Source organism: Delphinapterus leucas, chromosome 6 (assembly GCF_059928025.1).
Source record: "Delphinapterus leucas isolate spDelLeu-1000000601 "Yukka" chromosome 6, BTC_Dleu_Yukka2, whole genome shotgun sequence".
NCBI lineage: Eukaryota > Metazoa > Chordata > Mammalia > Artiodactyla > Monodontidae > Delphinapterus > Delphinapterus leucas.
In genome coordinates this window covers 17392132-17412795 of record NC_143134.1, presented here as the reverse complement: position 1 = coordinate 17412795, position 20664 = coordinate 17392132, and the positions used below count along the sequence as shown (strand labels likewise).

The following is a 20664-nucleotide window of genomic DNA, read 5'->3' as shown; positions in this document are numbered from 1 at the left end:
AAAGGATTGGTATCTATAAATATCAAAAGAGCAATTGCAAGTTATTATGAAAACAACAAATAACCCAACAGAAAAATTTGCAAAGCTTTCAGTATATAATTTATAGAAGATGAAATATAACTGGCCAATAAACATACAAAAAGAAAATTAAATAAGATCAACTACAAGTTAACAGGTTTTTTTTTTTACCCATTAGATCAGCAGACTTTAAAAAGATTGAGGGATACTGCTAGTTAAAAATAGTAGAATAATTCTTTTGTCCATTTCTGTCTCATCATGACCCACCATAAACAGTAAAAATAAACAAAAATTTAAAAACTTCCGTCTTCAGTGAAGCGGTAACTAGAACCTTAAAACACAGACTAAATCAAATAAGAATTCTGAATCAAAACAAAAGAAATGATAGGCATTGACACATGCCTCCTCCATCCTGGATAAGGTAACAAGTTGCCCTGAAAGTATCTTAGTTTTGAATGGTTGATCCTGGATCTTTGGTTAAAGGTAACAGTTCTAGAAGGGTGAGGCAACAAGAATAATGGGAATATTCCTATATAGAACAGTTCAACATAGAAACCCCATATCTATAAGCAAACATTCCCCAGTCCCTCATTCCCCCAGCTCCTGGCAATAACTAACTTATTTTCTGTCTCTGTAGATTTACCTGTAGACAGAATTCCGGACATTTCGTAAAACAGACTCATGCACCATGTAAACCTTTGTGTCTCCCTTCATTTCACTTAGCATGTCTTCAAGGTTCATCCATGTTGTAGCATATGTCAACACTTCATTCCTTTTAATAGCTGAATGATTTTCCTTTGTATGGATATACCACATTTTATTTATTCATCAGTTGATGGACATTTGGATTGTTTCCACTTTTTGGCTGTGGTGCATAATGTTGCTATGAACATTTGTGTACTGGTTTTTGTGTAGACAAATTCTCTTAGAATATACTTAGAAATGGAATTGTGGGTCATTTGGTAATTCTATGTTTAACGTTTTGGAGAGATGCCAAAAGTTTTCCATTTTACAAGCCCACCATAAATGTATGAGGGATCCAATTGATTTACGTCTTCATGGGGACACGAGAACTGCCAAAAGTTTTCCATTTTACAAGCCCACCATAAATGTATGAGGGATCCAATTGATTTACGTCTTCATGGGGACACTTGTCATTATTATTTGTCTTTTTAATTTTAGCCATTCTAGTGGTTATGAAGTATCTTGTAATTTTGATTTGTATTTACTTAGCAACTAATGATATTGAGCATTTTTTTCATGTGCTTTTTGGCCATTTGTACATATCCTTTGAGAAATGTCTAGTGAAATCCTTTGCCTGTTTTTTAATTGAGTTTTTGTCTTCTTATATTGAATTGTAAGAGTTATTTATGTATTCTAGATACAAGTCCCTCGTCAGATACAGGGTTTGCAAATATTTTTACATTCTTGTTACTGACTTTTGAAGTACACAAGACTCTAATTTTGATGAAGTCCAATTTTTTGTTGCTTTTGATGTCATAGCTAAGAAACCATTGCCTAATTCAGAGTGACACAGATTTATGTATGTTTTCTTCTAAGAGTTTTATAATTTTAGCTCTTATATTTAGGTCTGATCCATTTTGAGTTGGTTTTTATATACAATATAAGATAGGAGTCCAGCATCATTTTTTTTTGGCATGTGTGTATCTAGTTGTTCCAGCACCATTTGTTGAAAAGACTGTTCTTTTCCCATTCAGTTTTCTTGTCACCATTGTCAAAAATCAATTGACCATAAAGGTATGGTTTTATTACCTGACTCTCATTGACCTATATGTCTGTCCTTATGCCAGTATCACATAGGCTTGACTACTGTAGTTTGACAGTACGTTTGAAATTGGGATGTGTGAGTTCTTCAACTTTGTTCTTCTTTTTAAAGGTTGTTTTGGCAATTGTGGAATTTCCATAGGAATTTTAGGATTTCTGTAGAAAAGCCAGCTGGAATTTTAGTAGGAGTTAGATTGAATCTGTAAATCAATTTGGGGAGTATTGTCATTTTAACAATATTAAGTCTTCAGATCTGTGAAAATGAGATGTTCTTCTGTTTAGGTGTTCTTCAGTTTCTTTCAACAGTGTTTTGTAATTTTCACTTTGCAAGTCTTGTGCTACTTTTGTTAGATTTCTTCCTAAATATTTTATTGTTTTTGAGGCTATTGTTAGTAGAATTGCTTTCTGAATTTCATTTTTGGATTGTTCATTGCTAGTGGATAGAAATAATATTTAATTCGGTATGTTGATCTCATATCCTGCAGCCTCGGTATACATCTTCATTAATTCTAATAGTTTTTTGTGTGCGTGCACTTATGTGTATTTCTTCAGAGTTCTGTATACAAGATCATACCATCTGTAAACAGAGGTAATTTTACTTTTCCCTTCTCTATCTGGATGCCTTTTAATTTCTTTATCCTGGCTAATTTCCCTGGCTAGCACCTCCCCTATTATGTTGAATAGAAGTAGTAAGGGTCAACATCCTTGTGTTGTTCCTGATCTTATAGTGGTGAAGCTATCTGTCTTTTACCACTAAGTATGATAGAAGCTGTGGGTGTTTCATGGATGTACTCTATCAAGGTAAGAAGTTTACATCTATTCCTAGCTTATTGAGTGTTCTATATCATGAAAGGATGTTGGATTTTGTTAAATGCTTTTTCTGTGTCTATTAAAATAATTTCATGGGCTTTGTCATTTGTTAATATGGTATACTGCATTGACTGATTTTCATATGTTGAATGAACTTTGCTTTCCTGAGATAAATCCCACCTGGTCATGGTGTATAATCCTTTTTATATGTTGTTAGATTCAGTTTCCTAGTATTTTGTTGAAATTTTCTATATCCATATTCACTGGGGACATTGATCTGTAGTTTTCTTGCAGTGTCTTCATCTGGTTTTGGTATCAGGGTAATATTGGCCTCATAGAATGAGTTGGGAAGTGTTTCCTCGTTTTCTATTTTTTTGGAAGTTTGTGAAGGATTGGTGTTAGTGTGTGTGTGTGAATTATTTTTGAAACACTTGGTAGAATTTACCAGTGAAACCATCTGACCTTTCTTCGTGGGAAGATTTTTGACTACTGATTCAGTATCTTCACTTGCTATACATCTATTCAGATTTTCTGTTTTTTGAATCAGGTTGTTCTAGGAAGTTATCTGTTTCATCTATGTTATATAATTTGTTGGCATACAGTTGTTCTTAGAATTCCTTTATTATCCTTTTTATTTCTGTAATGGTCAGTAATAATGCCCTTTCTCTCATTCCTGATTTTAGTCATTTGAGTCTTCTCTCATTTTGCTTTGTAAATCTACCTAAAAGTTTCTCAATTTCATTGACCTCTTCATAGAACCAGTTTTTTATTTCATTGGTTTTCTCTACTACCCTGTTTCTATTTTCTGTGTCATTTCTTTTTCCTCTACATTATTTTCTTCCTTCTGCTTGTCTTGGATTTAGTTTGCTCTTCTTTTTCTAATTTTTTAAGGTGAAAGCTTAGATTATTGATTTCAGATCTTTTTCTTTTTTAAACCGGCATTTATAACAATAAATTTCCCTCTAAGCACTTCTTTAGCTTCATCTCATACAGTTTGGTTTGTGGGGTGTGTGTGTGTGTGTGTGTGTGTTTAATCATCTCAAAGTAGTTTCTAATTCCCTTGTGATTTTTTTATTTGACTCATTGGTTAGGACTGTGTGGTTTAATTTCCACATATTTGTGAATTTCTCAATTTTTTTCTATTATTGATTTCTAATTTCATTCCATTGTGTTTGGAGAACATACTTTGATTTAAAAATTGTGGAGACTTATTTCCTAACATGGTCTGTTCTGGAGAATGTTTCACATGCACTTGAGAAGAATGTGTATTCTGCTGTTGTTGAGTGGAATGTTCTATAGACGTGTGATAGGTCTAGTGGGTTTATATTGTTGTTCAAGTCTTCTATTTCTTGTTGATCTTCTGTATAGTTGTTCTATTATTGAAATCTCCCACTATTATTGTTGAATTGTCTTTTTTTCCCTTCAGTTCTGTCAGTTTTTGCCTCATATATTTGGGGCTCTGTTGATTGGTGCATATATATTTTTAATTATGTCTTCCTCATGAATTAACCCTTTTATCATTACAAAATGTCCTTATTATGTCTCTTGTAACAAATTTTGTCTTTAAGTCTATTTTGTCTAACATTAGTATAGCTACTTCAGTTTTCATTTGGTTACTCTTTACATGGTGCATCTTTGTGCATTCTTTTACTTTCAGTCTATTCATGTCTTTGAATCTAAAATGTATCTCTTGTAAACAGTGTATAGTGTGATCGTGTTTTTTTAATCCATTCTGCCAATCTCTGTCTTCTTATTGGAGTGTATAATCCGTTTAAATTTAATGTAAATATGATCAGGTAGATTTACATCTGCCATTGTATCACTTGTTTTGTATGTCTTGTGTCTGTTTTGTTTTCCTGTTGCTCAGTTACTTCTTTTGTGTTAAATACATGTTTTCTAGTGTACGGTTTAAATCCCTTGTCATTTCTTTTGTTTTTTTAAAAATTTATTTTCTTAGTGGTTGCCCTGGAGATTACCATAAATATCTTAGTTTATAATAACCTAGTTCAGATTAATACCAACTTCATTTCAATAGTATAGGAAAACTTTACTCCTTTAGAGCTTCATTCCCTACCCCCTCCTTTGTGCCAGTGTTGCCATTCAATTTACATGCTTATACATTGTGTGCCCATCAACTTAGATTTTTAATTATTGCATTATCCAGTTTTCTTTTAATTCAAATAGGGAAAAAATAAGTTATAAAGAAAAAATACATTTATACTGTCTTTTATATTTACATATGTAGTTACTTTTACTGTCACTATTTCTTCAAGTGTATTTGAATTACTGTTTAGAGTCCTTTCATTTCTGCCCAAAGAACACTCTTTAGTATTTCTTGTACAGCAGGTCTTCTGGCATCAAATTCTCTCTGGTTTTGTTCATTTGGCAATGTCTTAATGTTTCCTTTGCTTTGGAAGGATAGTTTTTTTTGATATAGGGTTCTTGTTTGTTGGTCTTTTTTTTTTTCCTCCAGCACTTTGAATATATCATCCTACTGCCTTATGACTTCATGGTTTCTGATGAGAAATCAGCTATTAATCTTTTTTTTTGAAGTATAGTTGACATACAATATATTAATTTCTGATTTACAACATAATGATTCAACATTTGTATACATTGCAAAATGATTACCAAAATAAGTCTAGTTACCATCTGCAGCTATTAATCTTGTTGAGCATCCCTTGTGCATAATAAGTCACTTCTTTCTTGCTGCTTTCAAATTTTCTTTGACTTTGGTTTTCAACAATTTATGATGGGGAATTCCCTGGTGGTCCAGTGGTTAAGATTCCACGCTTCCACTGCAGGGGGCATGGGTTCAGTCCCTGGTCAGGGAACTAAGATCCCACAGACCACGCAACATGGCCAAAAAAACCAAAAACAAAACCCCAAAAACCAAGTTATGATGTTTCTAGCTGTGGATCTCTCTGAGTTTACCCTACTTGAAGATTATTGAGCTTCTTGGATGTGTAGATTAGTGTTTTTCATCAAGTTTGGCAATTGTATGGCCGTTATTCTTCCAAGTATTCTTTCTTTTTTTTCTCTCTCTTTTCCTCCTGGGAATCCCATTATGTGTATGTTGGTATACATGGCAGTGTCCCACAAGTTTTTGAGATTCTGCTCTATTTTCTTCATTATTTTTTCTTTCTCTTTCTCATAAAAGATCATCTCAATCAACCCGTCTTCATGTTTACTATTTCTTTTGCCAGTTAACATCTGATATTGAGCTTCTTTAGGAAATTTTTCATTTTACTTATTGTACTTTTTAGCTCCAGAATTTCTATTTGATTCTTCTTGTAATTCCTGCCTCTTTATTGATATTCTGTTTAATGATGCATTTTTCTCATATTTTCTTTTAGTTCTGTAGACATTTTTTCTTTAGTTTTTAAAAATAGCTGATTTAAATCTTTGTCTAGTAAGTCTAACATCTGGGTTTCTTCAAAGACATTTCTTATTGACTGCTTCTTTTACTATGCATGTCATGCTTTACTGTTTCCTTTCATGGTTCATAAGTTTTGTTTTGTTTTAAACTAGACAGTTTAAATAATATAATGTGGAAGCTCTTGAAATCAGATTCCTCTCCACCCCTTGATTTGTTGTTGTTGCTGTTTGTTTTTGTTGCTTTTTGTTTAGTGACTTTCCTGGACTAATCCTGTAAAGTCAGTATTCTTTATGGTGTGTAGCTACTGAAGTCTCTTCCTTGTTAGCTTAGTAGTCAGGTAATTATTGGACAGAGATTTCTTTAAATGCCTGGAACCAATAAATTTCCCAGCTTTGATGAGGAGCTCTGTACATATATTGAGGCATGCCTTTAATGCTCAGGCAGGCAGTTTATAATTCTGCCTTACCCTTCACTTTCTCTTTGCACCATGTCTCAAAGTCAGCCAGAGGCAAGAGCTTAGGGCCTTCATAGTTCTTTCCTGTGATGCACATTGCCCTGGTCATGCACGTAGACCTAGGCATGTGCACAGCCCTGTGCATGCACCTGGCCTTCTAAATTCCCAGAATTATATCAGAGCTTTCCAAAGACCCTCATAGACATCTTAAGAATTCCTCAGCTTTTTAAATATTTTGTTCAGTTCCTTGTTTGCCCCAACTGTTATCATTATCACCTCAGGCACCTGCAATATTAAATGATTGCCACTGATTGTTTTCTGCAAACCACTTCCCTTCCTTCTCCCCTCCGAGGGAAAAGGCTATTCACACTGAATGAGGTCTGGATAAGGTCAAATAAGAATGAGCTTTGCAAATGGGAGTTTCCAGGGGGTTGCCAAACAGGTCAAATAATAACAGTTCTCTTAGAATGGTGTTTTGGGAGAACTCCAAACCTGTCTTTCCCTCTCCAGTGGCTAATAGACCATTCTTGGTTTTCACTGTGATTACAAGAATATAGTCTACTGCAATGCTGGGATGATGGGAATGAGTGTAGTTCAAGTTAAAATGTCATATAGCTGGTCTTAATAAAACTTAGCTTTTTTTTTTTTTTTTTTTGAATAAATACTCTTTGGATTGTTGCACACCTTTGGTTAATTTCCAGAGTTCTGAAAAAGTTGATTTTGACTTTTGCCAGTGCTTTTATGGTAGAGCAGCTTTTGCTATCATTGCATTTTTGGGGGACTAACTTTTCAGAAGGCCTTACTCTGCCACCCACTGACATCACGCCAATTTAACAGATTTTAAAGGAAAGTCTAAGCCCCCCAAAAATTCCCCTGTAGTGTTATCCTTAAAGTATAAACAGGGAAGACAAACATACAGGCATACAAGCACTGGGGAATGCAGCACCAATAAACCTGTACTGGTAAAAATTGCTTGATGAAGAAATCTTACTAACCAAAAATTAAGTTTAAAATATAAAATTTAAGCATTAAGTGAAAAGAGGACAAGGGGAATCTTTAAGGGAGCATGGAAATAATTATACACTTAAGAGCAGTGCGCTCACTGTATGTAAAATATGCCTCAGTTAAAAACAAAAGCAAAAATACAGAGCTTAGGAATGGAAAAACTGAGAAACTGTATGGTAAATCCTGAATGCATTTAAATCTACAACTATGAGTAAACAGCTATGGGAATTATGAGTCCAGGACAGAATGTAAATGTTGACTACACAAAAATATCTTCCAAATATCAGGAGTTGGGTGTACAGGCTGGGAAGGGAAATGGGGAAAGTATAGTATATGTATGTGTATTAGTTATCTATTGCTGCATAAGAGATTACATTGACCGTAGCAACTTGAAACAACCTAAATTTTTATTCTCTCACTTAGTTTTTATAGGTCAAGCAGCTTAGACAGGTCATTCTGATTCAGGGTGTCTCAGGAGGCTACAGCCATCAGCAGACTTAACTAAGGCTTAACTAAGGCTAGGGGACTCACTTCCAAGATGCCTCATTTGCATAGCTGTTAGTAGAATGCTTCAGTTCTTTGCCACATGGATTTCTCCATAGGTCTTATTGAGTGGTCTCACAACATGGCAGCTAGCTTTCCTCAGAACCAACTATTAAGAGAGAGCAAAGCCGAAACTTTTCATGACCTATCCTTAGAAGTCACCGTATTCTGCCGTATTCTGTTGTTTGCACAGACCAACCCTGAAGCAGTGTTGGATGGGATTACACAAAGGTAGGAAGACCAAGAGGATCATTAGGAATCATCCTGGAGACTAGCTATCACAGTCTGCTAATTTCCTTAGCTTTTTTAGCCAGGAGCCATTAGATACTGCCCACAAATTAGAAAACAGTGCTTCCAACCTCCCAGTGTTTTCGTATGATCCTTTTTTCTTGCTTTATTGCACTCTTAGGAACCTCATTTCCCCTGTAGAAGCATTTACTAAATTTGAGTAGATCTTTCTCTCTAGTTTATTTAGATTTTTCTTCTTGTGTTAAAATCAAATCAAACTAAACTTGGTGTTCTTACATTTAAAAATTCAGCATGTAGTATTATCTCATTTTAGTAATTATTTCTGCCTATTCTATGTCCACATATGCTTGGAGTGATCTTGTAATAAGTGCAGTTATTTATAAGTGGTAAGAATTTGGATGCTTTTTTTTTTTTTTTTTTACGGTACGCGGGCCTCTCACTGTTGTGGCCTCTCCCGTTGCGGAGCACAGGCTCCGGACGCGCAGGCTGAGCGGCCATGGCTCACGGGCCCAGCCGCTCCGCGGCATGTGGGATCTTCCCGGACCGGGGCACAAACCTGCGTCCCCTGCATCGGCAGGCAGACTCTCAACCACTGCGCCACCAGGGAAGCCCTGGATGCATTTTTTTTATTAGCTTTCCTCTTAATTGTTCTACTTTCCTCTGAATTGTGTAGAATTCTTTTTATAATGAGCATGTGTTAATGTTTACAAAAAGAAAGACTCTAAAAATAAATTTTATAAGCAGCAGTGGTGAGGATGTAGGGAAAAATTCTCATCACTGTTGGTTAGAATGTAAAATTGGGTACAATCTTCTTTAGGGGACAGTTTGGTAGTATCCATCACAAACGTAAATGCCACTCGTATGCTACGAATCAAAGTCCATTCCTGTGAATTGGCCCTAAGATATTTATTTATATACACAAAGATAAGCATAGAGTGTTCATTGCATCATTTATAATAGTAAACTGTTAGCAAGAGTTGAAATGTCTAATAACAGGTAAATGTGTAAGTGGATTATGGTATATTTCTGATATAAAATACCATGTAGCCATTAGAATGATGTTCACAATGTGATACGTGAGAAAATTCCAAGACATTATGTGAGAAACATTGCTACTTATTATGTATAGGATAACTCCAAATGTGTGTTTAAAAAAAAAAAAACCCTAAATATATATATGTACATGTTTGTGTATTAAATGCATCGTAAAGAGTTTGGAAGAATTCACACCAAATAAACAGGGATACCTCTAGCGAATGAGAGAAGGGTTAGAGATGGAGGAAGGGCTTTTTTCTCAGCATTTGTGAGTTATTTTTATGGAGAATGGTTGCATGTGTTATAACTTAAAATTTTTGAGACATATCTCTCACACTGTGGAAGGTGAATTGCAGAGATGACTACAGCTCTCAAGTAGGAAATTGAAGAAGCACATTTCACATTTTCATCTGTGAAGTGATCTTCTAATTAAAAAGGATCTGATCATGAGGATTTTGTACTTTGTGGATCTTAGATGACTTGTTCTTTTCATCAGAGTTATTTCAGTTATCTAGGCAAAAGAGGCTGAGATTCCAAACTGCTGGAATGAGGATTGGAGAGACGAAGAGAAATTTTGGAAGAGAAAAGCATATGAGAGTTGGGGGAAGGAGTAGAATGGAACATAAAATTGAGATGGGGGACACAGGAGGAAGAACAGATTTAAAGGAAGAGGATAATGAATCAAGTTTACTATGTTGAAGACCTGTGGGAAATTCTCATGAAACTGTCTAGCAGATGGTTTGAAAGACCAGTCTGGTGTTCTGGAAGTCATTGGTATTTAGATATTTTAAACCCTGATTGTTGATGGTTGAGGTGATCGAAGGAAGAGTGTGTAGAATGAAAGAAGATGCTTAAACATGGAATCTTGGGGCACTAACATGTAAGGAGATAACAAAGCAATCCCTGAGGTTGACTGAAAAGTTGCGTTGGAGAGTTGTATCCAGTATTCCAAGGATGAAGATGATGTGAGTGGGTCAGTAGTGTCACGTGCCAAAGGAAGTTGGAGGAAGAAGAGACATTTAAATTTGTAGTACTAGGGACTTTGACAAGAATGGGTTGTGGTGGAGAGCCCTCTGGTGGAAGGGAGCATAGCATTTGAGAACCGGAAGGATGGAGCTGAAGCTCAGAAAAGAATGTGAATGAGACTGGCAAAAAGGGTTTTTCATCCTTTGAACACAATGTGATCACTTTCTTATTGGAAAGAAATTAATCAGGGGTTAGTTTTAGTCTCTCAGTGTATGAAGGTTATATGTAAATTTTTCTTTTTTTCTGCCCTGTGAAAGGTAGAAAAGAGCTTTTGAGGAGCTAAAACTTGTGGAGAATGACATTGTGTTCAGCAGTGGGAAGTAAAGGGAGTTAGGAAAATTTTCTCTGAAGGAGAAGTACCAAAGCTGACAGTAAAGAGAAGCTGCAGGGCCTTTTGACACCTAGCTCAATTGAAGTTCCAAAGACATGGACTGGCCCCAGAAGGAAAAGTTAAAGGAACCCTACTGATCAGCAAGTTGCTAACGAAGAAATATCATTGTAAAATGTATTATTGTACATATTTAATTTTTTTTTTTTTTTTTGCGGTACGCAGGCCTCTCACTGTTGTGGCCTCTCCCGTTGCGGAGCACAGGCTCCAGACGCGCAGGCTCAGCGGCCATGGCTCACGGGCCCAGCCGCTCCGCGGCATGTGGGATCTTCCCAGACCAGAGCACGAACCCATGTCCCCTGCATCGGCAGGCAGACTCTCAACCACTGCGCCAACAGGGAAGCCCCATATTTAATTTTTATAGTGCCTTTTCTGGAAAAACTGCTTGCTTTATTACTTTGTTTTCGTATGAAAACTGAGATTAAGTTTACAGGGAAGAAGTTCCTTGTTTGTTTCCTCCTCTCACAAAAGACTAGATAGGAGGATATTCTTTATTACCTTCTCTCCCTTTGTTTTATTAAATTAATAATTACACATAGAGAAAATTGTAGAACAACATATATTAACAGTTAACACTGATTACCCCAGAGTGGACTTGGCCAGGGAAGGCTGAAATTAACTTCTTTTCACACTTCTGTTTTGTTTAACTTAATTACAGTGTTTATAAAGCAGCCAATAAAGTGTGTAGTGTTTATAGGGAAAGGCTAAAATAAAATAAGTTAATAAATATTTGTAGACAGATTAAGAAAACGATATAGAGGTGTACAATGGAGGGAGAGTCTGCCACTCTAAATTCGTATTGTGTATCTTTGGCTATATATGAGCTTTTGTTACTGTACAAAACAACGTAGATTATGTAAAAATATATGTATTCATTAAACTATATACTTTTCCATTTATATCGTGGGGATCTTTCCATATTGATACATATCCATTTGTTTTTTTTTTTAACACCTCAGAGAATTTTTAAAACTTTTTTGGGAAAACTTCATTGAAATACAACATAGAGAAAAGTGTCCAGTTTAATGGCTTTTACAAAGTGAAGACACACATGTAACCACCATCCAGATCAAGATCAAGAACAGTGCTGGTCACTTCATGGGCCTTTCTCATCCTACCTCCAGTAATTAACCTCCTTCCTCCTAATGACAGATAACCACTATTCTGATTGTCATCCATATACATATATCTAATTGTGTCTGTTTTTAAACTTTATGTAAATTGAATCATACAGTATTGTGCGTGGCTTTTTTACCTGTATGTGTGACTGTTTTTGGCCAACATTATTTTTGTGAGATTTATCCATGTGACTTCATATAGCAGTAGTTTACCCTTTTTCTATTTGTTGTAGTAGTCTATAGTAGAATACATAAATACCACAATTTATGCATTTTCCTGTTGATGGGTATTTGAGTTGTTTCAAACTGGGGACTATGATTAGACAATGCTCATATAAGCCTTCCAGTACGAGTTTTTTGAACATATTCTTTTGAGTATGTACACATTTCTGTGGGCTGTATACCAAGAAAAGAAATTGCTAGATCATATGGTATGTGTATATTCAGCTTTAGTAGATATTGCCCAGTTGTTTCCCAGAGGGGCCCTGACACTTTACCCTTCCGTCAGCAATATGAGAGTTTCATATATGCCCTGCCAACACTTGGAGTTGATGGCTTTTTGTTTGGTTTTGGTTTTCTATTGTTTGTTTTTGATGGGTATTTTAGAACATTAGCCTGCACAGTATCTTATTATATGAATATACCATAATTTACTCTCCTTTTGCTGGGCTTTTGCCCTCTTGCCCCACTATAGCACAGCCAGAACCTGGACACCTCTAATATCTAGTAGACTCTGTGGTTTGTTCTATGTGTGATCTGTTTGAGGAAGATTTAATACTGTAGGTAACAGAACCGATATATTTGGGTTTTTTTATTAGCAGATTTTCCTCAAATTCCCTCTGTTTTTGAGTAGTATGATACCAATGTAAGAATCCATGTAAAATGGTTTCATTTTGTTGACATGAAAATCAGTTTTGATTTCATGGTGGTACATGGTTGATTTCTTCACTCTTGTTAAAAACTCATGTGAGGGTTTCCCTGGTGGCACAGTGGTTAATAATCCACCTGCCAATGCAGGGGACACGGGTTCGAGCCCTGGTCCAGGAAGATCCTACATGCCGCAGAGCAACTAAGCCCGTGCACCACAACTACTGAGCCTGCACTCTAGAGTCCGGAGCCACAACTACTGAGGTCTGCGCGCCTAGAGCCCGTGCTCTGCAACATGTGAAAAATAGTATAATGTTTGAAACTAGACTTTTGGTGAAAGCATTGCTAAACATGGCCAATTTAATTATACTGAATAATTTGCGTTCTCTTAGAACAAGCATACAGAGATAGCTGCCAGCACCTGCATCACATAGATCTTCAATCCATTGAAAAACTGCTGTGTGAATGATTTGAGAATATAATCTCTTCGGTTTTGGAAAGACTCTTTGAATTTCACCCTTTGAAAGTGAAAGGTGTTTCCAATCAGAGAGCCATGCTTCTCAGCCCAACTTTTCTTTTAACAAAACTGCCCTCCCCCATTTCTGCAAATTTTCTTTTAACGTAGGTTTTTAAAAGTACAGAAGCTAGGGGCTTGCTTTTAATGAGTTAAATGTGATAACCAGACCTCCTGGTTCTTCTTATGTTAGGGGGCGTGATTACTTCATGATAACCACTCTTTCTGTTGTGAGTTACAGCTTTAAACAGGTGCTGGCACAGGTGGTATTCAGTACTATCCAGTTACCATAAGTAATTCCTTGGGAGAGTTTATATACTGTTAACCCTCTATGGTAGCTGAATGGTCTTTTGGAAAGTGCCTTATGGGTGTATAAGACAGTTTTATATTTCCTGTTATTCTTTGCTTTTGCCAGTTTTATGTTGAATTATTCATTTTGGAATAGCTGTAATGACCAGAAGAAGCATGTTATTCTCATACTCTAGTAAGTTTTAGACATGCTTTTTTACCTTCCACATGGAGGTCTTTCAATTTCTTATTTATTGCTTTCAAGAACTTGTTAGTAATAGCTGAAAACTACTGCTTTGTATTGTATTCAGTGTTTTGTTAAGTCTGTTAGAAGAACATCTTTACCTCTTGAGATTTCTTAAGAGGTCCTATTGTAGCATAACTCTAAAAGTCTTCCAACTGTTAGCTATCTATACTAATGAGCCTGAAAATTAATTAACAAATGAGTTAGCCTGAATGAATTAACAAATAATCCAGAAATCTTATTGAAGAGAGTATTTTCAATGACCTCTCCTTTCCCAGCCCCTCAATCTTTTTATCAGTATCAATAATGAGTAGCAAAATGTGCTGGCTTGATTTTTTTTCTTCCAAATATCTGGTAAAAGTTCGAATGTTCTAAACCAGGATCGGGGTGGTGGTGGTGATGGTGGTTGAAGGAGCACAAACTTAATCAACTTCTGACAACTGTTATTTAGATAGCTCTTCATTTATCTCACATTCATGAACCTGGTTTAGAGATTAATTTAGAGACCATTTTTAAGTCTTGGTAAATAAAATGCTTTGACCTCTTATAGATCATTTCTGAATATATCCTTGCAGTCAGCTTTTACAAGGAAGCCCAATATTAAAAGCCTTGCTCAAGTTGCAGCTTCCTTATAGAATTAACAGAGAATAAAGTACCCAATAACCTAGAACCAACAGATCCCTCATTAACTTCCCTGTAATTGCAGTATCCACAGCAGCTGTTTCTCTTTCTCCACAGGTATCAGTCAGAGCCGGATCTCTCACTGGCTGTTGCAGCAGGGATCAGACCTGAGTGAACAGAAGAAAAGAGCGTTTTACCGATGGTATCAGCTTGAAAAGACAAACCCTGGTAAATATTTTTTCCTTTTTTTATTGCATCTGAAATGGGACAAATATAAATTAATTACTTTATTGACTCCATAATTGGATTCCATTCCACTCCACAGTGTTCCTTGGTTTGTCTTCCCCAAGGTAGTTTCATACTTTACTGTTGTTCCTTTATGCCAAAGAACACTCTTAACTGTAAAACCTAAGCCATAATTGTACCAATTTTTAGCTTAGTGTCTAATATTATCTAGTCATTTTCACTACTTCCTCCAAGGTGCCTCTTTGTTTTCCAGGTTATATGACATTTCTAACCATAATTTGAAAGAAAGGTCATGATAGTCAGTAGCCAAATTTTTTTCCCTCACCTATAGGTATTGGTACATATAAGATTCCACACCTAGTTTTATATGTGTTTTTGTAAATCTTGTTTTAGTTAGTAATATAAATTTAATACTTTTATTTTGTTCATGCTATACCATATCCAATGATTTCTGCTAATGATTTTCTCTTTCTAATTCTAATTTTGGGTAATGAATGTGTCTTTGGACTTTAGGGTGAAGCTGCCCTGTTGACTTTGGGGGCAGCAGTAGGTTGGAAAATAGACTGAAATCTTTAAAAAGATCACAAAAACCTTTGTGTCAGAAGTTGCCAGGAAGAGGCAAGATCTATTGCAGGATGCTTTTAATGGTGGTATATAAGTAAAATCTGAAGTTTGTGATGGACTCCCTCAATCTACACATTACACAGACTTCGAATATCGAGTATTGAAGACTCTTAGCTAATAATAGCATTGGCTCTGAGGTGGAAATAATGTTATAGAGACATATTTGTGTGTGTGTATCTGTGGTTAGATTTTTTTTTTTCCAAAGATCACTTTGAAAGGCTCAGGCAGACAAAACAGAACAGACCGTATCAATCTCTTCGCAATGAATTTTTTAATCTACCCAGCCCCCCATTTTTTATATTTCAGATATACAGAAAAATTAAGACCAGCACAGCTAACACCTGTTTATCCTCTTCGTAGATACAATAATTGTTAACATTTTGCTATATTTGTTTTATCCCTATAAAATAAATAAATGAATAAATTTTAAAATGTATGTATGTGTGTATACAAACACATACTCTTTCTCTCTTTAGCATTCGTCTCCTGAAAAAAGGGTAATCGCCTACATAACCACAGCCCCTACAATCACATCTAAGAAAATTAATTTTAATTCCATAATAACACCTAATATTCAGTCCATATTCACATTTCTTTAGTTGTTGCAAGAATGTCTTTTGTAACTTTTTTTAGAATTAATTTTTTAATTGAAGTATAGTTGATTTACAATATTATGTTAGTTTCAGCTGTACAGCAAAGTGATTCAGCTATATATATTTTTTCAGATTATTTTCCATTATAGGTTATTACAAGATATTGAATATAGTTCCCTGTACTATACAGTAAATCCTTGTTGCTTATATATTTTATGTATAGTACTTTGTATCTGTTAATCCTGTACTCCTGATTTATCAGCTTTTTTTTTTCATTAAATAGTATGTGATTTAGGTTGACAGATTGGAATTTGTTATGTCTCTTTAGAGTCTTAAAGCTAGTCACTTAAAATTTTTCTTTCATGACATAAACTTTTTAAACCATCTAACCTTACAGAATGTCTCACATTCTGGGCTTTTCTATATCCTCTTAGTGTCAACTAACTTGTTCTTCTATAGCCTGTGTATTTCACATACACTGGAAGTTAGGATTAGAGGCTTGATTAGATTCAGGTTAAATATTTTTTGACAAGAGTACTTCATAGATTGTTTAGGGAGGACATTTACTAATGGCTGCAGTTAACTTTGAAACACATCAAGATAAAATGAATAGGGAGATGGATATGTGATAAACTAGGTATGGTAAAATATTAGATGGTATGGGTACAGATTTTCACTATAAAATTCTTTCATTGTTGCTGTATGTTTGAAATTTTTCACAATAAAACATTGGGGCAAAATGCTTTGTAGGTAATGTATACCTCACGTTACCACATGTCAAGAGGCATGTAGTGTCAGGTAGTAGCACTACTCATTTGCTAAGTTTGATTGTTTGTTAAAGTGGTGGCCACCGGATCCTATTTTTGCAGCTTGTAAATAATCTGTAGGCCATTACTTTGCTGCTGGATGAATAGCCTTTTCTGCAACAAGCTTTGCCAGTGGTCTTAGCGTCCATTGATGATGCTCACCTGAATCAGTTATTCTGATGGGGGCTTGCAAAATGCTGATGATGTAATCTAGCATTCCTTCAATATTTACTAGCTGGCAGTTTTTCTACAAAGAGGAACTTCCATTTTTAGATATTTTTCTAATGATACCTAGATATACAGGCAAACCTCTCAAAATAATGACTCTGTTGTTGCTGCCATTAGTTAAATGTTCTAAAACAGCACAGTTTAGTAGAAATATAATGCAAATGACATATGTAATTTAAATTATCTAGTAGCCACATTTTTAAAAGAAGAAATAGCTAAAATTAATTTTGATAATGTATCAATATTTATGCTTGTATTATCACTTCAACATTTAATCAACACTTCAAAAAATTACTGAGAGCTTTCCTTCTCTCTCTTCCTTTAGTCCTTCCTTTCTTCCTTTTTTTCTCTTTCTCTCTCTTTTTTTCCTTTTCTTTCTTTTTCTTTGAAATAGAATGTGTATTTTACACTTAAAGCACATGCCATCTGCAATCAGCCATATTTCAAGTGCTCAATAACCACGTGTGGCTAGCGGCTACCATATAGGACAGCGCAGTCTAAAGACTCATGTTGAGGCAACACTTCCATCTGAGCTCTAAGCAGTCTTCCCAAAGAGCTGACTTCTCCCGTGACTCACAGCAGAGCAAATCAGATGGAAAGGAACAAAAACTTGGCACTTGGTCTGTTTAATAGAGCAGCTTAGGCTATGATATTGATAACAAGAGTTGGGCTAGGTAAATAAGGAACTGTGCCCAAGGGCTTCATAAACCTGGTCACATGCCAGCAATTGGCTACCAGGGGGAGTATCAGAGGGATTGTTAAGATGTTCCAAAATATATACAGCAGAGCAATGAAGAATTTGAAAGACAAACACAAGTCCAACTGTGCCAGGTAATCAGCCTCCATAAGAGAAGGGATTTTTGTCTCTTGCATTTGGCACTTACATCAGTGCCTGACATGTAATCTAATCATAGCTGGTAAAGCTAAATTACCACACTGGATTTCAGGGCTGGACTTCAATCTCAGACAGGGACTGGGATACCAGGAAAATGAATTCATTACAAGCAGGAAGGCGGACTATCATGTCGGCATTGTTGTAGCTGATCTGACAGCACTGCCGACTGTGGAATACTACTATTGGAATCCAGTTTTGACAGGAAAATGGGAAAGGGCTAACAGCATTCATCCAGCTGTTAATTAGCAGGTGTTTTTTTCTTTAAGGATATAGTGCCTCCTCCTTTTAACAGTAAGTACCCCTAATTATATGCATTTGCTTTTCTATGAAGTTGCATTACCAACTGTCCCCCTGTAAAAGGACTTCCTATTTTTTATTTAAGAATCAAATCCATTCTAGTTCTGAGTTCTTTCTAGCTTCCTAGTCCAGTTCTTTGTAGTCTAGTTTCTAGTTTTCTGTAGGATGTAATTCAGAGTTAGCTGAAAAGAAGGGGATAAGTCTGTAATTGTCAAATTGGTCCTTTTTGTTGCATCAACAGTAATTGGATATTACCAGTTGAAATTTAATTTTTTTTAAGTTTTTCTTTGCACTTTCACCTTTATTAAAAGAGCTAATATGGTATAGAATTTTTTCTAGATAAATGCAGTTTTATTTTATTGAGTTTAAAATAACCCTTGGTTTTAGCTAAAGAATTTATTCTTATTTCATGGACACTTTGGAACTATTATATGATGATAGTTCCAAATTAATATTGTGTGATAAGATGAACTAACATTACATTAGCATCTAAGAATACCTTATCCAGTGTCTAGTCAGTATTCACTTTTATATAATACATCAGAATTTTCTTTGCAAGTCATTGCAGAGGTGATTGGAATCCAACTAAATGTCCCTCAGTTGAGAAGTGGTTAAATAAATTATGGTATATCTGTATAATGGAATACTGTGGAGGCTATATAGCTTTTTTTTTTTTTTTTTTTGCGGTACATGAGCCGCTCACCGTTGCGGCCCCTCCCGCCGCGGAGCACAGGCTCCGGACGCTCAGGCCCAGTGGCCACGGCCCATGGGCCCAGCCGCTCTGCGGTATGCAGGATCCTCCCGGACCGGGGCACGAACCCGTGCCCCCCACATCGGCAGGCAGACTCCCAACCACTGCGCCACCAGGGAAGCCCTATATAGCAATTTTTTTAAAGGTGGCTTTATATGAATTGAATTTATATGTAGGAATATCAAATTCATCAGTGAATAAAGTAAGGTAGAAAACAGTGGATATAGTATATTGCCATTTATGTAGGGAATACACACACACACACACACACACACACACACACACATATGATTATATAAACTTGGAACATCTCTGGAAGGGTATATTAGGAACTGATAAGAATAGCTCTGTGGCGGGGAACTGAGAGAAGGGGAGGATGGGAGTGGCAGGGACACTGTTAACTATGTAACCTTTTTGTGTCTTTCTAAATTTTATTCCATGCACTTGTGTTGTATATTCCAAAAATACATATAAAGTGTAATGAAAATAAGAGAGGGAGGGAGGCAAAGAGGGAGAGAGGCAAAAAATGAAATTAATCTACCTTGTTAATAGCTTTTAAGATATAAAACAACTGAAGAACCTAGGTTTACATAGTTCAGACCTGCTTTTGAGAGGCAGTTAGGTAGAGAAATAAGATGTCAGTGATTTTTATTGATAGTTCTTTTATTTCATGTTTTTTCTCTGTCCAGGACAGATAGCTCATTGGAAGAAATGTAAATGGTACCATCACTTTGCATATATTCTGAGAAAAAATGCAAAATTAAGGACTCACACGGTGAAAAAGTACTTTTTTTTCCCTCTAAATTTAAGCCTTTAGAAAAAAAACAAAAAGTATTTGTACATTCTGTGCCTTTATCCCTGGGCTCAGAGCATTTCTCTCTGTATACGTTGATTGATGTTCTTCTCTTTTTCAACCTCTTCACTCTGGATCCATTTGAATAGGTTTTTTAAGTCTCTCTTTTAGTGGACTCAGCAAGAAAAATAATAGAGTGCATATTTAGGTTATTTTTACTGATAATCCTATAGATACAGTGTAGTTCTCTGCTAAACAGACCAATCACCAGAATTTCCCAGCATAACCTAAAGCCTGCCAAGGCTTATGAATAAAATAGGCTGATGGAAACGGATCAAATACATTTTATCTTGTTTCTTATGAAAACATTTACAAGAAAATGCCTATTTTTAAAAAGCAGTGAGTACTAAATTCAGTATGGTTGACATCAAGAGCCCCTTTATTTAATCAAATTAAGCTCAACAGTCCTCTCTCTTGTCTAATTTAAACATTACTATAGCAGACAGGGTTTGATGAGTTCTTCTTGGCTCATGGCGGTGATTCTGCATATTTCTAAATTAAACAATTAAATAAAGTTTGCACATGAAGTAAATTTGGAGAGCAGAGTATGCCTCCTCCCTTCACTGTTGCAGGGAGTAGAGCCTCAGGGAAATCATGTTTATGACGTGGGGGAAGATGAAAAATTACTTTTGGAGAAGGTAGTGTCTATGAATGGAGCAGTAAAAACATGCTTGTAGTCATTCTTTTATTAGCTGATTGGCAAAGGCTCACCCAAAAGTAACCCTGATAAGCAAGAAAATGATTATAGATGCAAAGAGAACAGTTACCAAAATGTTAAAATCTATGAGCAAATTAGGAAGAGTTTTGTTTTCTCTGGGTTTAGATCTGCTAGATAAATCTGCAATATTTTGTCTTAATGGGGGCCCAGATATAATGTGGAGAAAAAAAGTTTCTGTAGAGAACACAGGTAACATGCTTCCTATAGGGAAGAAAATACTGGGTTCTTTAGCCAATCCAGAATGCCTGTATTTTACTTCAGAGGGATTTAAATTCTTACATACATTGTTCCTGCATAATTGTGAACCCA

The 20664-nt window shown here is 35.7% G+C and overlaps 1 protein-coding gene across 9 annotated transcripts in view; it reads left to right on the top strand.

Annotated features, from left to right (window-relative positions):
* HMBOX1 (homeobox containing 1) overlaps positions 1–20664 on the top strand; it is a 174890-nt gene that overhangs the window by 112693 nt on the left and 41533 nt on the right. For all 9 annotated transcript variants that reach the window (XM_022594954.3, XM_022594953.3, XM_022594952.3 and 6 more), the window contains one exon: positions 14462–14572. In XM_022594954.3, the coding sequence (XP_022450662.1) occupies positions 14462–14572 (111 nt within the window). The remainder of the gene's footprint in view (positions 1–14461; positions 14573–20664) is intronic.